Source organism: Onychomys torridus, chromosome 12 (genome assembly GCF_903995425.1).
Source record: "Onychomys torridus chromosome 12, mOncTor1.1, whole genome shotgun sequence".
Taxonomy (NCBI): domain Eukaryota; kingdom Metazoa; phylum Chordata; class Mammalia; order Rodentia; family Cricetidae; genus Onychomys; species Onychomys torridus.
In genome coordinates, this window is record NC_050454.1 from 17109053 (window position 1) to 17134609 (window position 25557).

General features: G+C 35.5%; 1 protein-coding gene across 10 annotated transcripts in view; it reads right to left on the reverse strand.

The window, feature by feature from the left end:
- The window catches only part of Stxbp5l (syntaxin binding protein 5 like), a 250942-nt gene that overhangs the window by 33992 nt on the left and 191393 nt on the right, over positions 1-25557 (reverse strand). For 4 of the 10 annotated variants that reach the window (XM_036203312.1, XM_036203309.1, XM_036203311.1 and 1 more), the window contains one exon: positions 23439-23504. In XM_036203312.1, the coding sequence (XP_036059205.1) occupies positions 23439-23504 (66 nt within the window). Of the gene's footprint in view, positions 1-2544; positions 2596-10501; positions 10601-23438; positions 23505-25557 lie in introns of all 10 variants that reach the window. The other 6 variants (XM_036203307.1, XM_036203302.1, XM_036203304.1 and 3 more) reach the window with 3 other exon arrangements.

Here is a 25557-nt window from a genome sequence, read left to right on the forward strand (position 1 = left end):
GAAACTGAGCCTGGAACTTAGTTTTCAGTGTCACTAAACTCTAACACCAGCCAATCAAAGGGTATCTTGTACTCCTGGACATACTGGTTGATTTTTTTACATTAACTTAAAAAAAATGTATCTAGAAATGTCCTGCCTAAAACATTACTTGGATGCCAATCCAAAATGAGGAACAAATAATGAATTGGCTTAATATCCACCAACCATTTTCATAGTTGAATAAAAAACACAAAAGAATTATGTCTACTGCCAACAGTAGCGATCTTATTCTCTGGGAGGGAGGGAAATCTTAGAAGATTAGTTGAAATAATTGATTTTCATCATCATTAAACTTATGAAAAGTGAAATTAATGTAATTTCACTTCTTTCTACCACTTTCTTTTAATTTTTTTGTGTATGAAGAATGGTTGTTTGTGTGTATATGTGTACATTCACATGTGAATGTGGGTGCAAGTGTGCCATAGTGTAAGTATATAGAAGTCAGAAAGCAAACTTGAGTGTAGTAGGTCTTTGCTTAAAATTTTATACACCAAACACAAGGCACCTAATTTTATAAAAACACTATTTAAAATCCCATATTGATACTAACACACTGATAGTGGGTAACTTCAATACCCCACCATCACCAACAGACAGGTCATCCAGACAAAAACTATATAGAGAAACTCTGAAGTTAAATAATATCATAAATTAAATTGACTTAACAGGCATCTATGGAACATTTAACTCAAATACCAAAGAAATCACTTTCTTCTCAGCAGCTTAGGGAACTTTCTCCAAAATTGGCTACCTATTAGGATACAAAGCAAGTTTCAACTATATAGAAAACTTAAAATTATGTCCTGAATCTTATGTTACTATGATGCACTAAGTAAAGCTGGACCTCAACAACAATAAAGAGAGTAGAAAGTACAAAAACTCATGAAAGCTAAACAATTCATTATTGAATGGAAATTGGGTCCAGGCAGAAATCAAGAAGGAAATTAAAAACTTTCTAGAATTTAATAAAGATGGAAACACAATAAACAAATCTATAGGACAGTAAAAAGACAGTTCTAAGAGGAAATCTCATAGAATTAAATACTTATTATAAATATTATAAACAAGCAAACAAATTCAAACTGGAGAGATCTCATATTAATAACTTAATGACACACTTGAAAGCTTTAGAAAAATAGAAAGAACATCTAAAAGTGTAGATGGGAAGAAATAATCAGTCTCAGGGCCAAAATTAATGAAATAGAATGAAAAATGTTAGTGAATCCAAGAGATGGTTCTTTGAAAAACTTCACAGGATTGACAATCCTTTAGTCAGATCAATTAAAAGAAAGAGAAAGATGATCCAAATTAATAAAATGAGAGAAGAAAAGGGAGATGCTATAACAGACACTGGGGAAAATCAGAAAAACAAAAGGACATACTTTAAAAAGCTATATCTGGCCAAACTGGAAGACCTAAAAGATATGGGAGAATTTCTTGATATATATGATCTGTTGAAGTTAAGTCAACATGAAGAAAATAATTTAATTAGATCCATAACCCCTATTGAAAGAGAGGCAGGTTTGAAAATCTCCCAACTAAGCAAAAGTTCAAGGCCAGATAGATTTAGTATAGAATTCCACCAGACCTTCAAAATGTCATGGACTTTAAATTCCACCTGTTGGCAGCCACGGTCTTAGTTTCTGTTTTCAGAAGAGGAAGCAAAGATGGGAATATTAATAATGACACTCTTAAAGAGATAAAAAAGTAAAAAGAGGACAATACAAAGCGGCTTTTATACCTGAAGAACAGCACAAAGGCAATGATAGCTTGTCTGTTTTAACCATGACCTTGGCTGGATTTCACGCTATAGCTTTATGTCATAGTAAGGGAAATTAAAATATAGGTTATTTCATGAGGTTTCAAGAAGCAAAACCAAGTCTCAAATGTGAACAAGCAGATACAAGTGCTGAAAGAAGTGTAAAGGCCTATCTAAGGAAGCATGTTTCAGAGTAAGATTCAATGCCTAAGCCTATGACCACTACAAAAAACCAATCTCCTTGAATCAAATTATCTACAATGTTCCTAACAACAAAACAAAACAAAACTAACCTAAACATAAAGAAACAAAACAAAACAAAACTAGAACCAGAACTCCATTTTATTTTGTACCAGATTTGTTTGGTTAAATAATGTTAATTCTAAGCATTATCAACATATACAATAGGGAAAAGAACTCCAGAAGAATACCCATCACAAGATTGCAGTCATAAAGTCTACGTATGTGACAAATATTTTAAAACATTTTTGTGATGAAAAGAAAAGAAACATTACATACCTTGATGTGTAATGACTTAAAATATGTAATTTTGTAAAATGATTATTAACAAACATAATGTTGAATGCTGCCAACAGAACTCTATGGTGATTTTTACGAAAGCCTTTTTTGGGAAGCTATTAAATATGGCTATCTAGGAAGATTATGTCATTTATGGATTGGTTGGTAAAATGTTCAGCCAAATGAATGTAAGAAAACTTAAAGTTATTGGCTTTTGCCTACCGTACCAAGATCAGCCTTAAGATCTGTTGGCAGACTTAACTTTCTTGATCCTTTGACTGAAAAAACAGAAAAAGGAAAAAGGCAGTTGTTAATTATATGAAATAAAAGAGGAGCGTGGAGGGCAGTATGTTTCACAGTATAGTCAGCAGCATCCTGAAAATTTACATTTACTATGAATTTATGGGAACAGAAACATTGTTCCAATGTTAGTTGGGTTGCCATTCAATAGCAAACTGAAAATAGTCAAACAGAAATATGGGAAAAACATTTGCTTTTAAGGTAAATAATTAAGTGAATATTTATATAGTTTATTATACAAGGTGCCATTAAGTAATTTCTTAGTAGGAAATTTCCAAAAATTAATTTCAGACATATTTAACATATAACATTGCAACAAATGTATAAACTTACACTGTGCACAGCAATACAAGTAAGAACACTAACTTTTATAGCTAACTTGATTTAAAATAAGTCTAATTTAGTTCATTTTTAAATATATAACTTCAATATGCTAGTTACCAGTATCAATGTTATTTCATCTACCATGGACAGTATATTGATTATATCACACATAATAGAATTTTCTTCTTTTGATTTAAAAAGTGTTGACTGGTTTTTACTTTTATCAAATCATCAGGCTTGGCAGCAATCATCTTTACTCAGTAAATCATCTTTCTGTCCCTTAAATATATTTTTTCTTGTGTTCTGAAATATTACTTTTTAAAATTTTGCTTCAACAACCTACAGATCTAAGATCCACTCATATTTCACAAGTTATACAAATTTCTATGTTATGATTTGACCCAGTTGCTATAGACTCCTGACTATAATAAACCATGCTATATTACATAAAAGCAAACATAAACTTTGATAAAAGCAGCATGCTTTTGTTCCTGTGAAAATACATTTGCATATCATTCTATAAAGACTGAGAAGACCCTGGTGGCAGTGGTGCATACCTCTAATCCCAGCACTTGGGAGGCAGAGCCAGGCAGATAGATCTCTGTGGTTTGAGGCCAGCCTGATCTACAGAGTGAGATCCAGGACAGGCACCAAAACTACACAGAGAAACCCTGTCTTAAAAAACAAAACAAAACAAAAAGACTGAAAAGAAATAAAATCAGATTTTAATAATTTGGTATTATAATCACCAACACAAACAGAAGATGTTATTTATATCAAAACATAACAAACAAAAACCCCACATAATAATGGTGTGGTGATGCAGTATTATGAAAATATCTCTGACATTCCAATGACTGGAAATTTTTGCAGTACCTCACATCCAACATCACTTAACACCTAAGATTGCTACCCTACTATATATGCAGACTGTTTAACCTGCCTTTTAGAGAACAAGGTGACAACCAATCCTACTTGCCTTGGATTTCTCACGTAATCAGCTTCTACAACCTCAGCTAATGGGTAGTTGTAATCTTAAGTTATGTGGTCTTTCACACCCTGACCCAGAGTATGTGATCATGATAATGAATGTGGTTTTATGATAATCCAATGTATGCATGTGGTTTTGTGATAATCATTTGCTTAAAACAGCAAATACATACTGAAGGCAGTCATATAAAATGAATATCCACTGTAAGTGATGAAAGTAACATAAAGATATTATTCGATAAACAATGATATTCATAGTATTGTGTATTGGGTACCTGTTCCACCTATGACCTTCAAATACCAGCCCCGAGGGCATGACCTCGGGACTAGCTTAAACTGAGGGTCTGTAGGCCTGGCCCTCTTCTCTACCTTGTGGGCTTGGGTGGTGCCGACTGAGTCAGGTGGCAGGAGCAGTGTGGGATAAGACCTCAGCCTTCCAGCACCTGTGATGATTTGCCTATTCTGTCTAGTGAGTTGTTTTCTCCAATTTATGTTCTAATAAACTCCCTCTACCCCTTAAGCAGACTCCCTTGATTTATTTCACAATATCTGGGACAGGTGGGGTCTGTGACTTAACCCCTTATAAAATTCTGTTGAAGGTATTTGTAAAGTATCCTTCATTCCTTATCCATGTGATGCTTTCTGTATGGTTCAAAAATTAAAAGAACAAAGCTTTTTGCTACAGACAGACAGACAGACATGAATAAACACACAGCCACACACAGGAGATACAGGCACAGGGGCAGATTCACACAACAGACAGACAAGAGGATGGAAGACACAGGGAGAGTCAAGTAGAGGATTCAAATGCAGGCTTACTCTTGGTTAAATGGCTCCAAGGGGAAGTGCTTTCATTTCTGTCCTTAATGTGACACCCACAAATTATTGGTCACTTTGAGTTTATTATTAATGCATTCAAATCGATCACATAATGGTACTTCAGAAGAGTTATTTCATAATTCAGACAGATTGAAGAGGTAAGGATTTCTTATTTAATCCTTTATATTGTTTCTATCTTGATTTAAAATAGGCTCTTTAACACATCTGCATCCTCCCTCCTCCTTCCCTCACTCTCTCCTTCCCTCTCTCCCTCCCTGTCTGTCTCTGTCTCTCTCAAAGATTACATTGATTCTTTAAAAAGGCTTACAATCCCTGCCAGGTTTAAAAAGTCTAGGATCATACAGCAGAATTACTACAGTGACAGATTCACACTCCCTACTATTCTTTGTTGGGTTTTGTTTGTTTTTCCTACAGGCAGGGCTTCCTCATAAAGTTTAAACTGGCTTCAGACTCACTAAGAATTTGAGGATGACTTTGAAATTATGATTTTCTTGTCTCCACCACCCAATGTTAGGATTATAGAATTGCATTACATATTTGGTTTATATGGCACTGGAGATGGAAGCAAGTCTTCATGCATGCTTGGCAAGCACTCTGCTAACTGAGCCACACCCCCGGCCCCTCTCCCCATCATTCTTCTTACGATACCCCACCACTGATATTCTAGCATTTAACTTGGGCTTTCAGATCTGCTTAAGTGTTTGGGAATCTCGGCTCCTACCCAGCTTACCACCTACCTTCCTGACCCTACTTCTCACCAGAAACCTAGGACTCTTTTCACCAATCCAGTCTTGAGTTGTGCTGCTTGGAAAGGGGAAGAGTGACTAGATGAGGGATTGAGGAATTGATGAAGGAACTTCCCTAATAACAATGCTAAGAACAGGCCTCTGCTGTTATGCATTCAATATTCTTCAGCTTTCCTGTGAATAAACTATTTACCTGTCAAGGTATCTGAGACATTGGACTGGAGATTTATCTCAGATTACCTTAATAATGGCTAAGCAAATTAGGTGAACACATTCAAGCATTAGAGAATAAGAGGCAAATAATATTAAGAAGTCTATTTAGAGTGCTTATTCATACTTAGTGCCTGAAGTGGCAGTGAGCTTTTTCCAAGTGCTTTGAGATCTGGCATGTGAGAGCAGGAATCAGTTACTCAAGAGGTGCAAACCAAGACAGCTGGTAGATGGCACAGCAGAGTAGATAGGGTTTGAATAAAGTGTAAGTTATGCAATGTGACCACGTTCATGCAGCTCTGTAATTTCTCCCTTTGTATTTCCAATTAAGCTAAAATACACATTCCACTTTCATTTTATAACATCAGCCAAAGACAGAAAATGGAGTTGAATCTTCTCACTACCCAGCAGACTAGCACAGAGGAAGACTCAAGGGCCCTGGTTTAAGGACATGGAGAGCTGTTCAAGCTCATGCCCTCACCATCACACATATTCTACAAAGTTCTTCCCACTTCATCTGTTTGAGCAATTGTCTGATAAGCTGCTGGAACTGCAATATTCTCTTCAAGAATAAACTCTTACCAAAAAACATCAGTGGTCTGAGTTTGAAACAATGAAGCATGTGTAACATTCCTAATCTCATATACTGAATTTTAAAACTGGGAAGAGACTCGGGGTAGCAGAAATGTGTATTTTAAGATATTTTACAAGTAACTTTGAAGTCCAAATATTGGCAGATCATGTTTTGAGAAACAATGTTATAAACCCTTCATGAATAACAACCAGGTCACTTCCACTTCCACTGCATTATCTGCAGTGCATTTTAATTTCCATGTAAGAGAAGCCAGGTAGTTCTTAGTTACTCAACTAGCCATATGTGTGTGTGTGTGTGTGTGTGTGTGTGTGTGTGTGTTTGTGTATAAAACTTCACTAGATCTTAAAATTGGTTATAATTAGATTTTTTTCAAGTTAATATTTTTGGCTCTTTTGATTAAATTTCTTATCACATAATGTTTGGTTAACCATTTTTAAATGAGTGCAATGTATCCTTATTATGAGTATTAGAAGCATATAATTTTGACATTTTTTGGTTTTTTTGGGTTTTTTTTTTTTTTTGGTACAACAGGCTAGTACTTTCTAAGACACCAATGTCTTTTTAAGAGTGGCATCACACACTTGGCCCATAATGACTTACTCTTTTAAAATATGCTAGGTCACATTGTTCATATTGCACAGTCTCACCCAGAACAGATTCATTTTTGGAAGAGCTACTCAACTGGTCTACAGAAAGTCATACAGAAAACAATATGAGAGACAATTTATCTGGGTCAGGAAGTATTGTTTCAACAAGGATTGCAGTTTGATCTCCTCTCCCTCCCTCTCTCCCAGGAATGAAACTCGGCCTCATGCATGCTAGGTAAGAGCTCAACCCGTTACTTTTGACCTATAGAACCAGATCCATTTGATTTCTTATGACCCTAGTCCAGTCCTGTTTGGCTCTGGGCAAATTATCAGGAATTTATTATTATTTTTAATGTACTGTGGCATACTTTTTGAAAATAAGAACAAAGTCAATAGAATTATACACTGCAAAGTTCAATTTTATTCTGTTAATTATACCTCAGTACACCTGACATAAGAAGTAAAAATGTCAAGTAAAGCACCCCACAGTTTACTCAGCCCCCACTTACTAAATCACAGCTATCCACTTAGGTTTCATTGTTATTTCATTGGAGACAGTTTCTCATATAGTCCTGCTGGCCTCAATATCTGAGCACAAGCTTTTATTTGGGATCCCCCCTGTTGTGTTTCGTGAGTGCTGTCAGAGCAGGCACGTACCCCCACACCTAGTGTGTGCTTTGCTGGGGACTGAACTCCGGGCTTCATGCATGATATATAAAGCACTCTGTCAGATGAGCTATGTTCTGGCTGATTTGCCTAAATTTCTTTTAAGTAGGAGCATTATGAAAGAACAATGATGATATAAATAAAAGGACTTGCTTATGGCAAAATGCATTTATAAATTCAGGCTTAAAGTTCACATCAGAAGATTATAAACTTTTACAAAACTATTATTTTTCATGCTTCCTAAATTTAGGTTTAATTTTAATGACAAGGCAAAGAAATCAATTTGAGCTTATCACAGCTTGTGCCAAAATGAGATAATATACTCAGCCCTTAAATATGAACAGAAATTTAAACATTGAAATATGGTTTTGCTTCATTGTCCTCATGTGTCTTGATTATAGCATGTCCTCTAATCACCTATAAATGCCCTTCTGCTAATCCTTCCTTCAGTTCAGAGTCAGTGGATAGTGCAATGTGGTTCATCAGAAATATGTAATGACTTCAAATAATGTCAGCCACATCCTCCTTTTTCTAGCTGAATCAACAACTTTTTTTTTTTTTCAAGACAAGTTTTCTCTGTGTAGTTTTGGTGCCTGTCCTGGATCTCGCTCTGTAGACCAGACTGGCCTCGAACTCACAGAAATCTGCCTGCCTGAGTACTGGGATTAAAGGCATAGGCCACCACTGCCCAGCTTTATAAATAAACAATTTATAAACAGGTTAAACTCTAAATCAAAGTGTTAAAGGCTGCCATGGCTTTAATGATAATGTATACCATAAAGAATTCCAATTCAAGCCTGTTGCTCAGATGTTTCTTGAACAACTAGATTTTGATTTCCAGTGAAAGATTTTGAACATGTTATGGCTAAGCCACAATGAGCATTTGCAAGCTTAGAATGGTCAAAGGGAACTAACTTGCTCTTCTTAGGCCATGGATATTTGCTCCTGTGTTTGTAAAGAGAACTGACATACACTATGGCACACCTATGTTCTGGACACGAATAAACCTCTAAAACTAAGACATTAACTAATGCAGTGATAGAAAGTGCCTGGATAAGGTGACTTTTTCTGATTTCAAAGTCATGTCCTTTAAACTGAGAAGCACAATCTTCTTGACATAGAAAACACTACCTGTATGGTCTAGACATCTTCTAGAAAACATACACATCTCACACTAATTTAAAATAAAAGTTGTTTTGATGAAAATGTTTGTGATGCTTACCAGTGTACTCACATACTTGTTGATTAATTGAATGGTTGAGTATGGCAATTGAATTTCCCTTGTCCTACCTAACCCACAAAGTGAGAAGACCAATATACCAGATATGTATATGGGCAAAATTAAAAGCAGAAACATTTGGGGGTCACCATGCCATGAAAAATCTGTATTCCTTATCTGCCCCCACTCCACCAGAAGAGGGCAGAAAGTCATTGCTATTAGAATTTGCCTTGGCATAAAAATATGTCTTACCATAATCTTATTATTATACATTATATTTCTATTTAGACAATGTTAGTTAATGACTATCAATTTCATATACTTCTACATTGAGTATAATACTTCATTTCGGATTAGTTTAATATATATCTCAAATGATAAATTTTCAGAGATGCCTCAGTTTTCAACTTAATTTTTAAACCTATTACAATAGGAGGCCAATGATTTGTGACCATTTAATCTAGGCCAAGTAATCAAAAGCCTGTGTGTGAGTCTTGCTGACCTAGACTTGAGCTAATTTGTTGCTCACAAGGTACCCTGGAGTGAGTTAAAGAACTTTTGCCCTCAGCAACCTCACAGGATTGTTGTAAAACTCAAAGCAAGCTATCAGGACAAAAATTACCTTATTTGTTGCTGAAGTACTATAAAATAGAAATTACAGTTTTTAACAAACAAGTTTAATAATTACATTAATTACATGAACTGTAAAAATAAAGTAATTTTCAAAATAGGCTTTTCCTAGAACTTAAGTAGTAAACTATTTTCTGCTACTATTTCAAGAAAGGTATATTCCTCAAGTTCTTTTTTAATATTTTTGTTAAATATAATCTCTTCATAACTCAACTACTTCTTTATAATTGCTCAGTCATATAGTTTTATAGTAATTATTTTATAAATGTCACATTGGCTTTCTCATTTAATGAGTGAACACTAGAGGAAAATAGCTTAGGTAAATTGAAAATTTACCCCTTTCCTTTGAAATATTCTGAACTTTACTTTTCTCACCAGAAAAATATGTAGAAACTACTGTCTATAAAGCTTTCACAAATACCTTCATCTTCCTTGGCTACTGATCTTACCTGAGATCTGTAATATTAGTAACTCTTTAGAGTTACAAACCTGGCCATGTTCACTTTTTAATGAATGACTAACTTAAGAAGGGTATACAGCCTGTGTTTGAGTTTGTTTGGGTCCCATCGAGCAGTTTGGGGTTTTAAGTCCTCTGCTTAGTATTGGGATGATGAAACCTGTGAAGGACAATTCCTCAGGAAAACTTTGCGAAGCGGCAATTCTTTCATAGAGTCCTTGTGATCATCAGTGGTTGTTGCTGGGTACAGAAATCAACTCATTGGATTATAAAGGCTAATGGTGATTCTATAATAAAATCTCACTAGTTGGGGAGCACTTAAATTTCCTGTTTGTCTTGTCCTACTTTCTTATAGGCTTCATGAGTTTATTCATCTGAATGTTTTTTTCAAAGTATCAAAATGCTATGGAACATTTCAAGATAAGACAAAAGTCTTGGGAATCTCTGCTTTTATAATGTGACATAAGTGTTTCTGTTTGAATAAACGCTTCCAGCAACATGTCTGTATCTGCCATGTTTTGACCTATGTTTTCAGCACAACAAATGAGAAACAAGTTTTGAACTGTGAAGCAAATTGGGAAGAAACGCATCTTTTGTTTATTCATAGAAAAGATTTTCACCTTCACCTGGCAAGTGGTGTACTTGATTCCTCTGTCTCACAGCTGGCATTTCATTCCTATAAAAGCCTGGCGCTGCCTCGGGAGTTCTGGTAGCAAGTCCTAAAGGAAGGGAATACAAGACTATTGGCATATAATTTATTAGCCCAAGTGAACTAAGAATATTTCTTAAAGATCAGTTTCCTAATGACTGCACAGAGGTCTGTGTGCTGGGCTGGGCTGGAGAGTGTGCATGCATGTGCATGTATGTATGGAGAGATCAGAGGGAGGTGTCAAGAACCTTCCTTGATCACTCTCCAGCGTATATATTGAGGCAGGGCTTCTCATTTGAAAACAGAACTTGTTGATGCAGCTACTCTAGCTAGCCAGCCTGTTCCAGGAATCCTCTATATCTGCCTCTCAAGTGCTAGGGTTACAAGCCGACTGCCGTACTATCTCACATGTATGTAGGTGCTGGGGAGCTGACCTACAGTACTCACATGATTATGTGACATGCTAATTTTTTAAAATATTTTTATTCATTGAGCATCTTCCCAGCCCAATTTTGTGTCTTTATTTAACATAAATATGATTATGTATATACATACCTATGTATGTATGTATGTATGTATGTATGTATGTATGTATGTATTATAGGAGGGAAAATAAAGTTTCTTTGAAGATGCAGTGGGATATTAGGTACACAAAATTTACCAGAAGGAACACTAAATCTGGGCCACTGAATCTAGATCAAGACCAAGCCTGAGAAGAGACAGAGTTGGCCATTCTATTTTTGACTATTTTATGACACTATTTCTCTGATATTTTAATAAAGATATGCTTAATAAAATAAACATCTGTCACCCTAGCTTTCAATGGACTTGGTTGCATATTAAGTTTTTTTGTAAACTTTGGGAAATAGGAATTGTAAGGTTGATGGAAATAAAAGAAACAGAAGGAGTCTGGGACCTGATTGGAGCATAGAAGAGGATGCTCTCCCAGGCACAGGATTTGAAAAAAGGTCTATATTCTTGAGATGATATAACCCCCAAATTAAAGGTTTGATGGGTTTTCAACTCTTTGTCCTAAAAAGGGGCTGTTTTCTTTAGAAAATTATAGTTCTGTCAGGCAACTGGGGGTAGAACTGAATATTAGGACCCATCCAACCCTCATAGAAGATGAGCTTATACAGGATACAAGTTACACAACATTACTTGTTGAGTGCAAACACATTTCATAACTTTAAAAAGTATTAATTTTAACATTATTAATTTAATACTTATTTCTGCAAATGGATTCTAGTTTTATTGTGATGAAGTATGTTTACTTCCTGTTCTTATATTTTCTTCAGTGGATAGCCTAATGTCTAACTGTGGAAACTGAAAATACTGGTTAAAGAGTTTAGTGAATGAATAACTAGTATGAGAACATTATGTTATCTTGAATACTGAGAACATCAGATTCCAGTTGGCTCACTGGATTCTACAACTCCCCGTCTACATTCCATTCTCTTTCATTACCTCAAGAACGTACTTCATAGTCTGAACCTCCATCTCTGTTATTTGTAGCTCATTAGGGTATAAGAGACTCTGAGAAAAAGAAAAACTATATAAAATGATTACTGGCTTCCCTTAGCTGTAGTTTATCTTATTTCAATAGACTTACATAGGATATTTTCACCTGATTTTAGAGGATTTAATTGGGAGAGGTCTAAGATCCTCCAATAATATTGTTTGTGGGGAATAACTACTGAGAAAAGTATCTAAACTTTTTTTCATAGGGAAAATTCTGTATCTATCCCATTTAGGAAGATGCACTCAACTGCCATTATTAGCATGGAAGTGATAAGTGAATTCCATCATAATACATAATTTTCCCTCCAAGAAATAAAACACAGAGGTAGACAAAACTGTCCTGCATTGAAGTAATCTACTGGATTGCACTCACGTAAGCCCTTCGAGGTTACCCTCCATAGCAGTGCAGTGGGGTTTCCAGAGGTGCCCCAACTCTCATAAAATAACAAGCACCACAGGAAGAGGGACACAGGTAGGGTGCTCACCAAAACCTCTCGGCACTTATCACACATTATAAACATTTTAAGGCCTTATCCCTGAGGTTAGAAACAAAGATGTTACTAACATCACATCTATGCAATACTATAAGGAGGCCTTAGACAACATCTTTCTTTAGAAGAAGAAATAGAAATGCTATTTTTACTGGGGATGTAATTAACTATGTAGATAATCCAAAAGAATTTATAAACTATTAGAATTTGTAAATTTAACAAGTTATTGGGTGCAAATGTAATTTGTACATATTATGTTTTTGTATTCTAGTAACAAATGTCTAGAAAATTAAATGACATTTATAATAATTGAAAAATCAAATATAAAAGAAATCTAATGAAAGATGAACAATACTTCTACAATGAAAATTAAGAATCATTACTGAGTTTAAAAAAACCCACATACAAATGTGTAATACAAAGGGGAAATTCAATATTATTATTATTATTTTAAAGATTTACTTATTTATTATGTATACAGTGTTCTGTCTGCATGTATCCCTGCAGGCCAGAAGAGGGAGCCAGATCTCATTACAGATGGTTGTGAGCTACCATGTGGGTGCTGGGAATTGAACTCAGGACCTCTGGAAGAACAGCAGGTGTTCCTAACCTCTGAGCCATGTCTCCAGCCCCAAAATTCAATATTATTAAATATGTAAATTATACCTGATTGATCTATAACTAGTGGAATTTTAATAACCATGTAAATATGCTTATATGTTATAATAAATTATTCCCCAAAGTTAAAAAAAATAGAATATATAAAACAATTCTGAAAAGGGACCAAAAATTTGGAGAAACTGTCATCAGTATTTATGAAGCTATATTAATTAAAACATTATGGTCTGAAAAAATGGTATACATTATATTTAGAACAAAAGATAAAGCCACACACACACACACACACACACACACACACACACACCACAACCTAAAGACCACTGATTTACAGCAAAACCTCCATTTCTGTGCAGTGAAGGAAAGGGTGGTTTCCAAATATATCTCACTTATCAACTGGATAGCTAAACATCTCCTTCCTCATATTATATACAGAACAAATTCCATATGGAAGTTAAAAGTGGAATATAAAAGAATAAGCTTCTAGATGATAATATTAAAAATTGCTTCATGCTCATAGAGTGGGCAAAGATTTTTTTTAACAAAAACTCATAAAGTACTCCAATAAAATAAAACATTGTCAAGTTGAATTGTATTAGAACCAGTACTGACGTTATGAAAGTTAAATGGAAAACCACAGAGAAGGAACAAGATATTTTGTACCAGATACACGCATCAAAAGACTTCTGTCCAGCACCACACAAACACATAAGAAATTAATAAAAAATGTAGAAAAGAATTAAATATCTTATAAAAGAGGATAAATTGTAGGTACATTTTCAAAATCATCAGACATTAGAGATGTGCAATCCAATTTAAACCTACAATGATATAATACTATATATACTTCAAAATGACTATAATTTTTAAAATTAACTTCCTTTAACATTGAATATCAGGAAGTATATGAAAGAATAGACCCTTTGAGCACTTAAAGTGGAAGTAAATTGGTACAACTACTTTAGAAAATTCTTTGGTAGTATATTTGCTAAATCTGCACATTTGCATAATTGACATTCCCCCAGTTCTACTTCTAGATCTATATGCAACAGAAATGAGTTGACATTTGCATTAAAAAGGTAGATGATAGTCATATCGGCTCATTTCTATAAGCCCCAAAGCACCAAATGTTCTGTAATATTAAATTGAGGCATGTTCATATAATGAGATATTACATAGCAAAAATATCATTCTGTAATAGAGATGGATAAGATACTCCCATGGCGGGAGGGAGAAAGAGAGGTGAGGGAGAGGACAGATAAACAAGAAAAGTAAACATCATATGATTTCATTCATATCAAAGTACGACAATTCTGATTTATGTTAATAAACGCATACAAGTCATAATACACAGAGATAGGAGAATAGTAGATGCTGTTGTGGAGGTCAGGGGTAAGGTTATACATGTTCTGTTTTCAACTGAGAGTTTTACATGGTATATTTATATGTTAAATGAATCTGGCTGAGATTTTTAAGATGTATGCACCGTAAAGCTTATGTACTATAATCCAGAAAAACGTTTAGCCAGAAGAGTTAGGGTTAAGGTATTCCAAAATATTTGAAATTAGAAAAAACACAAGTTATTGTATTGATAATATAGGTAAAACTTAGGTAAAGAACATAATATGTGAAGTAAAAAATACCACTGACTGCTAAAAGTTATACTTTAAATGTGGATATGCTTTCCAAATATCAGCATATAAAATATGACATAGTAAGTAAAAAATACTCTGAGAAATAAAAATGGCAGGTAGAAAGAAAAGCAACAAATACATTGTCATTTTAATTTACTGATTTTCAGTTCTTGGCAGGTAAAGTAAGCTGAATATTAATAGAAACACAAGAAATAAAGTAATACTGCTACCCACTGCTATAAGTTCACTTAAAGTAACTCGGGTCAAAAGCAAAAGCAAAAGCAAACAGGAAAATTCTCACTCCATTCAGGGAAGCAGGTACATTAACTGAAAGTTTTTACTCCTTCCTCCTCTCCTCCAAGTCCAATCCCCAGTCTCACCCCCAGACGTATAGTGGAGCTCCACTCTTCTTTGACACCATCTCCAGTGGATCATGCATATCTTCCCCTCAACTTCTGTCTGCAGACTCATTGCTTTATCCTAGCCCCCAACTCCAGCAGGCATACCCTGAGAACCCCCAGTCACTCCTGTCAGCTGAGCAGGTAGGCTAACAGCAGATCTTTCACCTCTCCCTCCATCCCTCCAAATCCAGCCCTCCAGTCTCATCTCCAGCTCCATAGCAAACCGCCTGCTGTGGCATCTCTCTAATCTCTGTCCCCATTCCTAGGGGACTAAGCAGACACAGGTGGAAGACCCTGCTTCCCTCCCTTCTTTGGACCCCCTCAGCTCCCTTCCTAGCCCAATCCCATTCTTAAGTGTCAGCTGTCAATACCTAGAAACACATTTGACCTGGAACCTCCAGTGGCCATACCTAGCAGGGTCCTGGAAGAATTTTCTACTGGGCAATACACAGCTACCACACTCTTCTAAGAACCAGAGAGGGCAACAGAAACCGAGGAACAAAACACTCACCCCACAAAGACAAAACCAGATATCATCACCCAGAATTACAATTTTCCCAAACCCAGATGTCTAAATGTCAGTGTAAAAACAGAATCACTAACAGCCAGGACAATATGTCTCCACTACAGCCCAACAATCCTAGCACAGCAGGACTGAGTATTACAGCATAGCTGAAGCATGGGACAAAGGCCTTAAAACAGCCTTTGTAAATATGACAGAGGTCCTTAAAGAGGAAATGAAGAAATATCTTAAAAAATCTAAGAAAACATAAACAAACAGTGGGAAGAATTTAATCAAACAGTTCAAGATCTAAAAGTAGAGAGAGAATAAATGAAGTAAATAAAAGTGAGGGAGATCTGGAAATGAAATATTTGGGAATGTGAACAGGAACCTTAGAGACAAGCCTCACCAACAGAATTCAAGGTGAAGACATGATAGAAGAAATGGATAGCTTAAGCAAAGAAAATGTTAAATCTAAAAAACTGGAACAGAACATCTAGGAAATCTGGGACACTATGAAAAGACTAAATCTAAGAGTAATAGGAATAGAGGAAGGAGAAGAAACTTAGGTCAAAGGCACAGAAAATATTTTTAACAAAATCATAGAAGAGAATTTCCCTAACCTAAAGAAGGAGATGCCTATCAAGGTACAAGAGGCATTCAGAACACCAAGTAACCTGGACCAGAAGGGAAATTCCCTATCACATAATCAAAACACTAAACATATGGAACAAAAAAAGAGTATTAAATGCTGCAAAGGAAAAAGAAAAAGTCATATATGAAGACAGTTGTATTTAAATAACACCTGACTTCTCAGGGGAGACTCTAAAACCTAGCAAAGCCTGGACAGATGTTCTACAGATTAAGAGAACATAGATGGCAGCCAGCAAAACATTCAATCACAATAGATGGAGAAAACGAGACATTCCAAGATAAACCAAATTTAAGCAATATATATCTATAAATCCAGCCCTACAGAAGGCACTAGAGGGAAAATTCAAACCTAAATAGGTTAACTACATCCAAGAAAACACAAGGAATAAATAATCCCAGACCAGCAAATCTAGAGGGTAAACACACACGCCACCACCACCACCACCGCCACGGCCACTGCCACCACCACCACCACCGCCACCACCGCCGCTGCCACCACGACAACAATAAAGTAACAGGAATTAACAAATACTTCTCACTGATATCTCTCAACATCAGTGGTCTAAATTCCTCAATAATAAGGCACAGACTAACAGATAGGAAAACAGGTTTCATTTTTCTGCTGCATCCAATACACAAACCTTACATCAAGGATAGATATCATCTCAGGTTAAAGGATAGAGAAGGGTATTCTAAGCAATGGACTTAGGAAGCAAGCTGGTACAGCTGTTTTGATATCTGATAAAACAGACTTCAAACCAAAACTAATTAGAAGAGATAAAGAAGGACATTGCTCATTCATCACAGGAAAAATCCTCCAAGGGAACATTGCAAATCTTAACATCATGCACCAAACACAAGGGCACTCAAGTTCTTAAAAGAAACTATTACAGCTTAAATAACATATTAATCCTCACATACTGATAGAGGGAGACTTCAGTATCCACCTTCACCAATAGACAGACATGTCATCCATACAAAAACTAAACAGAGAAGTACTAGAGCTAACTGGAGCTATAAAACAATTGACCTCACAGGTATTTACAGGACAGTTAATACAAACACAAAAAGAATATACCTTCTTCTCAGCACCACATGGAACTGTTGCCAAAATTGACCATATGCCTGTACATAAAGCAAATCTCAACAGATAAAAGAAAATTAAAATAACAACTTGCAGCCTATCTGACTACCATGTATTGAAGTTGGATATTATCAACAACAGAAAGCTTACAAACTCATGGAACCTGAATAACTCACTGCTGTATAAAAAATGGGTCAAGACAGAAATTAAAAAAGAAATTAAAGACTTTCTAGAATTGAATGAAAATGAATACACAATGTTCCAAACTTATGGTAAATAATAAAGGCAGTTCTAAGGGGCAAACTCATAGCACTAAGGTCCCACATAAAACAAACAAACAAACAAATAAACAAACAACTGGAGAAATCTCATACTAGTAACTTAATAATACAACTGAAAGTTCCAGAACAGTGGTTCTCAACCTGGGAATCCAACAACCCAAGACCACCGGAAAACACGGATATTTACATTACAATTCATAACAGTAGCAAAATTACAGTTATGAAGTAACAACAAAAATTATTTTATGGTTGGGGGGTCACCACAACATAAGGGACTACATTAAAGGGTCACAGCATTAGGAAGGTTGGGAACCACTGCTCTAGAACAAAAAGATGAAATCACACCCCAAAATTGTAGACAACAAAAAATATTCAAACTCAAAAAGACAAATATGGTATGTGTTCACTTATATATGGATATATATAAGAACCACAGAGGCTAGGTACAGAGTAAGGAACTGGGGAATATAGATAGTTGTCTTAGAAAAGGGAAGCAGAATAGGTAGTTATGGATAGATGAGGAGGGCTGGAACAGGGATATTGATTAGGGATGGGAAAGGAAGAGGAGGATGAGGGAGGGCATGCAGGGAGAGACAGCTAAAATTAAAGGACATTTGAGGAGTATGGAAATCTAATACAGTAGAAGCTTCCTAAAACACATACATATATGAAGACAATCTAAATAAAATCACCAAATAATGGGAGACACAGAGCCTCAACTGGCCATCTCTTGTCACCAAATGAAGCTTTCAGTACTGAGATTGGGTTACATCTAATTGAGTTGTTAGCCAAAAGGGTCCCCTGGGAGCCCTAAACAACTCAGGCTGTTGCCAAGACTATAGTTGCCTCTCCACAAACTGACAGCAGGGCCCCATTGTTTAAGACAACACCTATACAACTCATTGAACAGAGATGTCAAGCTGATTCCTATATAGGACCTTCACACCTGTGGGCTAGTGTTCTTGATACCAAAATGTACTCTTGTTTTCTACCAAAGGAAAAACAAACACCAGCACAGCTACAAGCCATCTGATCTACAATGATCTTCTGCCTGTAAGACATTCAGGATAGTGGTGGCACAAACTTATGGGAGTTACCAACCAATATCTGATTTGACTTAAGGCCCACTCCAGGAGATGGAACCCATATCTGAAATTCCTTGGGTGACCAAGAACCTGAGACTAGATAGCCTAGGGTCCTCTAGGAAAGCCAACCACTACTGGCCTAAAAAACAAAGCAAAAAACAAACAAACAAACAAACAAAAACCCAAAAACCAAAAACAAAAACCAAAAACAAAAAAAAACAAAAAACCAATAAAATGACTTCTAATGACATTCTGCTATACTCATAGATCAGTGCCTTGCTCAACCATCATCAGAGAAGCTTCTGCCTACAGCAAACGGGAACAAATACAGAGACCCTCAGCCAGACATGATGCAGAGAGTGAGAGACCTTGGAACACTCAGCCCTAAATATAATGTCTCTATTAAATCCCTCTCTCAGGGCTCAGAATCCTGTGGAGGAGGAGGCAGAACGAGTGTAAGAGCCAGAGGGGATGGAGGACACCAGGAGAACAAGGTCTTCTAAGCACAACAGGATCAAGGCACAGATGAACTCAGAGACTGAGGCAGAAGGCACCGGAGGTTGACACCAGATGGGGTCCCAGTACTTCTGGGCACTAATTTAGAAGCTATCTCCAATTAATAACTGCTTGCACATGAAAATTTAGTTTTCTCCGAGGGAGTCTCACCAGGAAAGCAAACTACTCTTAAGGGTAGGCGCATGGCCAGCAGTAGACGGCCAACAGAAAACGAACTCAACAGCATCTTTAGAGGTTCCTTGTTTCATATCTGTCAGGGCTTTTTCCTTTTCCTTTCTTTTTTAAAATTTTATATTTTATATTTTTTAATTTTATTTATTTTTCCCCAACAGGTCATTTGATTATATATTTTGGTTTCCAGTTTTGTGTTTTTATGGGATTCCTGAGTGTGTATACAAGTGGGTCTCTACATCTATATCTGTTTCTTTTGCCTCTTGTTGGGCTCTTTTCCTTCTGTTTGTTTGTTTTGTACTATTCTGATTTGTTTTTGTTTTATCTTTTATATTGTAATATATTACATCATATAGTATTATATTCCCTTAGATGCCTGTTTGCTTTCTAACAAGAGACAGAAAGGGCATGGGTCCAGATGGGAGGAGAGATGGGGAGAAACTGTGAGGGGTAGGGAGAGGGAAACTGTAAGCAGAATGTAGTGCATACAAATCTAGGTTTAGTAAAAGGAAAAATTAGCATATTGCACGAAATGATTTTTAATAAAAATCACAATTTATAAAATCCATGTGATACATTTAGGGTAGAAATCAAAGAGAATTTTAGCACTTAGAGGAACAGGTAATAAATAATGAGCACAAAAGAATTAGGCATATACCATAAAAAGTTGAAAAAACAAAAACAAGGTAAAAGGAAAATGGAAGTAATTAAGAAAGATAAAAGCAGAACTTAAAAGTTAAAAATAAGCAAGAGTAAAACATTTTTAAGGCCAAACAAAAAATTTACATAATGGAGATAAATTTCTTTAAAGAGAAAGTATAATTATAAAGAATACATGGATTAATTGTTATAATAGAGAAATGTTACTTAAACTTTAAAGAGTAAGTAATCTCAACCATTACTGAAAACCTTGTGCAAAAAGAAAGAAGGAAGGGGAGGGAGATGGTTCAGTCAGTGAAGAGCTTGTACAAATATGAGGACCTGAGCTGGATTCCTAGAACACATATGAAAAGCCAGACAACATGGCAGGTTCTGCTGATTTCCAGTGCTGGCGAAGCAGAGATAAGTCTGTATGTGGGGCTCACCAGCTAGCTAGCCTATGCTAATTGGTAAGCCCTAGATCCCAGTGAGAGACTCTGCCTTATAGAACAATGTAGACAATGCCTAAGAAAAGATGTCTGAGATTGACCCCAGGCCTCAACATGCAAGCACATAAATATGCATATGTACCCACAAGAACATGAGCACACATAGAGAAGAAATAAAAGAAAGGAAGGTGGTCCATAAATATTGATGTCTTTTTTATATAAAAATGCCCAAGAAGAGAGATACAACAAACAAAACTAAAAGTTAAATTGAGAAACTATTTAGATTTCATATCGTAAAGTCAATATCAATACATGACAGAGTCCTACAATATGGATACATTACTGCACAAATAGTGTACAGAAAAATTAAGTCTTTAAATACATGAAAAAAGTGTTGAACATAACTTATAGCGCATAAAATGTAATTTATAAATAACATTGACATATCCCTTTAATCTATTAATCAGTTATAAATTTAAAAAGTAACCAATATTTGAACATTATTTAGGATTTGAGGACAGAAACATGGGAATATCTACAAAAATTAAACAGGTATATAATCTTTGACCCCTAAACTCTAATTTTGCAAATTTATCTCTTAGATACATTTACACAAACTTAAAGTGAGTCATGTGGTTGGGTTTCTCTCTGCATCAGTTTGTAGTAGCAGAAGATTGGTTAAACTGATTAGATAAATTATAATATATACATCCAATTAAATTTTATACAACTATAAAAATAAAGGAATAGTTAATGTAATGAAATTGGAACACAAATTATACTGTAAGTCTATGCAAGCATAATTATAGTAAACTACATAAAACAAGGGGCTAAAATGGATGTCTTTTTTGTTTATTTTCAAACAAAAATAGTCTCGAAAAATAAATAAAAAATTAACAGCAATATCCAGTGCTGTGGATAGTGATCTGTATAAATAAAATGCTGATTGGCCAGTAGCCAGGCAGGAAGTATAGGTGGAACAAGGAGAGAGGAGAATTCTGGGAAGTGGAAGGCGAAGGCAGAGAGATACGGCCAGCCGCTGCCATAACAAGATGTAAGGCACTGGTAAGCCACAAGCCATGTGGCAAAGTATAGAATAGAAATGGGTTAATTTACGATAGAAGTAGATAACAAGAAGCCTGCCATGGCCATACAGTTTGTAAACAATGTAAGTTTCTATGTGTTTACTTGGTTGGGTCTGAGCAGCTATAGGCCTGGCGGGTGAGAGAGATTTGTCCTGACTGTGAGCCAGGCAGGAAAACTTTAACTACAATTCAGCTTTTCAGGAAGATGGAAATATGTGAAAACAGAATGGAAGGGAGAGAGTTCAATGTTTATTATTCAAATTTAAAGTTAGGTTGGTACAACAGTCAGATATAGGACAATGAATTATATGAAAGATTGTAAGCTATAAGAAAATATGACAAAGTAATATTTTAAGGAAGTTAATTCTGCAACATGATATGGAGAATGAACTGTGAAGGGAGTTTAAAAGGCAAAAACATTCGCCAGAACATTTTTGTGTTACTGTAGGTATGAGGCAATGATTTCCTACATCACGATGGTGCCAAAGAGGATGCAAACAGAAGGGTGCGTTTAGGCAATCAAAATAAAATCACTATGGCCCTGGAGAAAGTGAGTGATTAAGAGTACTGCTCTTGCAGAGGAACCAGTTTTGGTTCCCAGCATTCACATGACTGGTCACAACCACTTGTTTATATTTGCAGTATCAGATCTGATGTTCTTGTCTGGCATCTGTAGGCTCACACATACAAATAAAATTATCTTTAAAAAAAGCAATAAAATATGAATGGAAAGATCCTAATAAAAGAAAAGTTCACATAGGATGCAATAGTTTCTACATAGGCTAGATGCCTGTAGAGCAAGGAAAAAGAATCAGCAACTTGTAAAGGGTATATAGCAAATTGAAAAATGCTGCAATAACTTTAAAAAGCATTATTACATTTTAACAATTCCATATATGATAAATAATGTAAATAAAAAGTAATGATATCTTTTGCTAATCTAGTTTTTTATAGTACTAGGGCTCAAACCCAGGGCCTTGTACATGCTAGGCAAGCACTGTACCATTTAGCTACACATCAATCACTTCATTTGAAATATGATAGGAATGAACCTATCCACTATCAAAGATACACATGATAATTAAGTTCTGAAATTTTATCCATTGTCATATACTCATTATAGAAAACCCAGGATAATCAGATATTTTAAAAATAATTTTCAAAAATTTTTGAGATAATATATAATTAGATTAAAAAATATTCAACCACTCAGAATCATATCATGCAAAGATATTTATTAATTTATTTATATGCTGCAAAGATTTATCTCTAGGAATCTCTTTACTCATAGTATTACATGTACATTTAGTGGGCTCACATTTTATCTTGAAAATGTTTTATTTCCTGCCATATTAGATTTCATTTTAATTTATCATTAAATAAGCATGCCATGAATAGTGGCCCAGGTGCATGCTATAATTTTTTTTCTGCACCTCAAACTTAAATTTCCCACAAATTTAACTATACCAATAGATGATAAAGTTTTGTTTCTATTTCCCATTTTTATTTGACACGTTTTAGGCACTCTTGCCATATGTGAAAAATTATCTTTCTGTAAGAAATATTTTAAAACATTATATTCATACTTCTGATCTGATTTTTATTTTGGGCCAAGAATATTTTAAAAGACATTCATTTGTATTTATTTTGGAAACAAAGCTACTTATGACTAAATTTCAGAAACTGAATTAACTACCAATTTGCAAAGAATTATGAAAATGTATCAATAGCTTACTACAGTAATCACCAGAAGCTTGAACACCACCACTCTGTTTACCTGAGGTGGGAGACTTGCAGCGCTCTAGTTCCAGAGGAACAGGACTATCGTTCAGCTCTGTTAAGCCTGGAAATGTATGGAAGGTGGGCAAAGAGAGGGAGAGAAAAAAAAAAAAAGATAAATTTTTCTGTTACTTCATAGGCAATTCTTATTTATAGGTAATTGCTTCAATCTTTTTAACTAGTGAAAACTACTTTACCATACCCATCTTATGTAAATTAATTTTAAAAACCTGTGATACAGGAATAAATAAATGACAACAACTTACTGATTTACAAAGAGTAATTAAACATGGATGGTGTAAAGATGTCTTTATTATTTATACTTAACTACTTTAATAAATGACCAAATTCCTTAGCAAATATACCAAGAATAATAGGAAATAGCAAGTGTTTTAAAAAGACAATATAATCTTCTACTTCAGGAGGTATTGATTTTAAAAAGATCTTTTAAAAGATACTACAGATTTAAAATTTTAATAGTTTTTAGTATTTTCTATATAAAGTGATTTGTTCAGTGTCATCAAGGTACAATAAACACTACATCATTCTCTTATTTCTAGTATTTCTTACTTTCCATTTTATCACTTTCTTGATAATACAGAGATTAAAGCAGGACAGATTAATATACATTTTGTGGTTCTCATAATCTGCAACTCGGCATTCCTAAAAATTCATAAAATACCTTCATCATAGTTTCCACTTCTTGATGGATAACCTCATGTACTTTTTCATTTGTTTATAACTATTCAGTTTGCACTTATCTATGTCTCCATACCCAGAATTATTTGAGAGGTATTGTGAATGATGAAATTTGTCTTTGTTCCTATTCTTCCCTATCACCTTTTTGTTATGCAATTTATGTAACAAATGCCAGAAGTGCTACCATGGTTGTAATGTGAAATGTGTTTGAATATTAGTCTCAACTGTTGGCACTGTTTGGGAAGGTTATAGAGCCTACAGGAGGTGGATCCTTGCTATAGGAAATACATCACTGGGGGGGGAGGGTTTTGAGAGTCTATAGCCTGTCCTCTTTCTTGTTCTCTCTCTGCTCCTCACTTTTGCATGACCTCCCGTTTCTGCTACCATGCCTTGCCATGATGAACTGCAGCCCCTCAACAACTATAAGCCAATATAAACCCTCTCTTTCTCTCAAGTTGCTTTTGTCAGGGCATCACAGCAACAGAAAAGAAATTGAGACAGAAATTAGTACTAAGAGATGGGCCATTGCTGTGGCAAACAGTCATGTGCTTTTAGGTCTTTGTTTTATGGGAGGAATGTGGAATGTTTTGGAACTTGAGCTGGAAAAGGAACTGAATGCTGTAAGTAGAGCTTAGGGGCTGTTCTAGTAGGAACGTCGAAGATAGGAATGCTGAGAGAAACACGGACAACTGAGGTCAAGCTCATGAGAAACAAGGACTCTGTCAAGAATGGGTCCAGGGGCATTTGTGGGATTTTGATCAAAGAACTGGATACACTCTGCCCATTTCCTGAGAATTTGCATGAGGCTGCTTCAAAAAGTAACAGACGAATTCTTTGGGTAGGGGAGATTTTATGTCAATATAACATTCAGTTTGTGCCATTTGCTATGAATGATTGCACTTACACATGTCTACATTGAAAAAGAACAAATGGGGCAAAATGATATAAAAACTGAAGTTTGGAGAGGAAAAGAACACTAGTACGTTGTTAAAGGGATTAGTGTTATTAAAGAAAAGCCACCGGCTCTGTGCTGCAACACCAGGAAAGATATGCTGAGGCTAAGACCTCATCCACTACAGGCTCCAAGTCGTGACAGGAGAGAGTGCAGGGGATTTCCCACTCCTGGAAGGTCAGACCCTGGAGCAGTGGTTCTCAACCTGTGGGTTGCAACCTCTTTGGAGGTTAAACAACCCTTTCACAGAGGTCACATATTAGACATTCTGCACATCAGATATTTACATTATGGGTCGTAACAGTAGCAAACTCCAGTTAGAAAGTAGCAATGAAAACAATTTCATGGTTGGGGATCACTACAACATAATGAACTGTATAAAAAGGGTCACAGCATTAGGAAGATTGAGAACCACTTCCCTAGAGGGTTTTTTGTTTTGTTTTGCTTCTTTTTTTTGAGCTGAGGA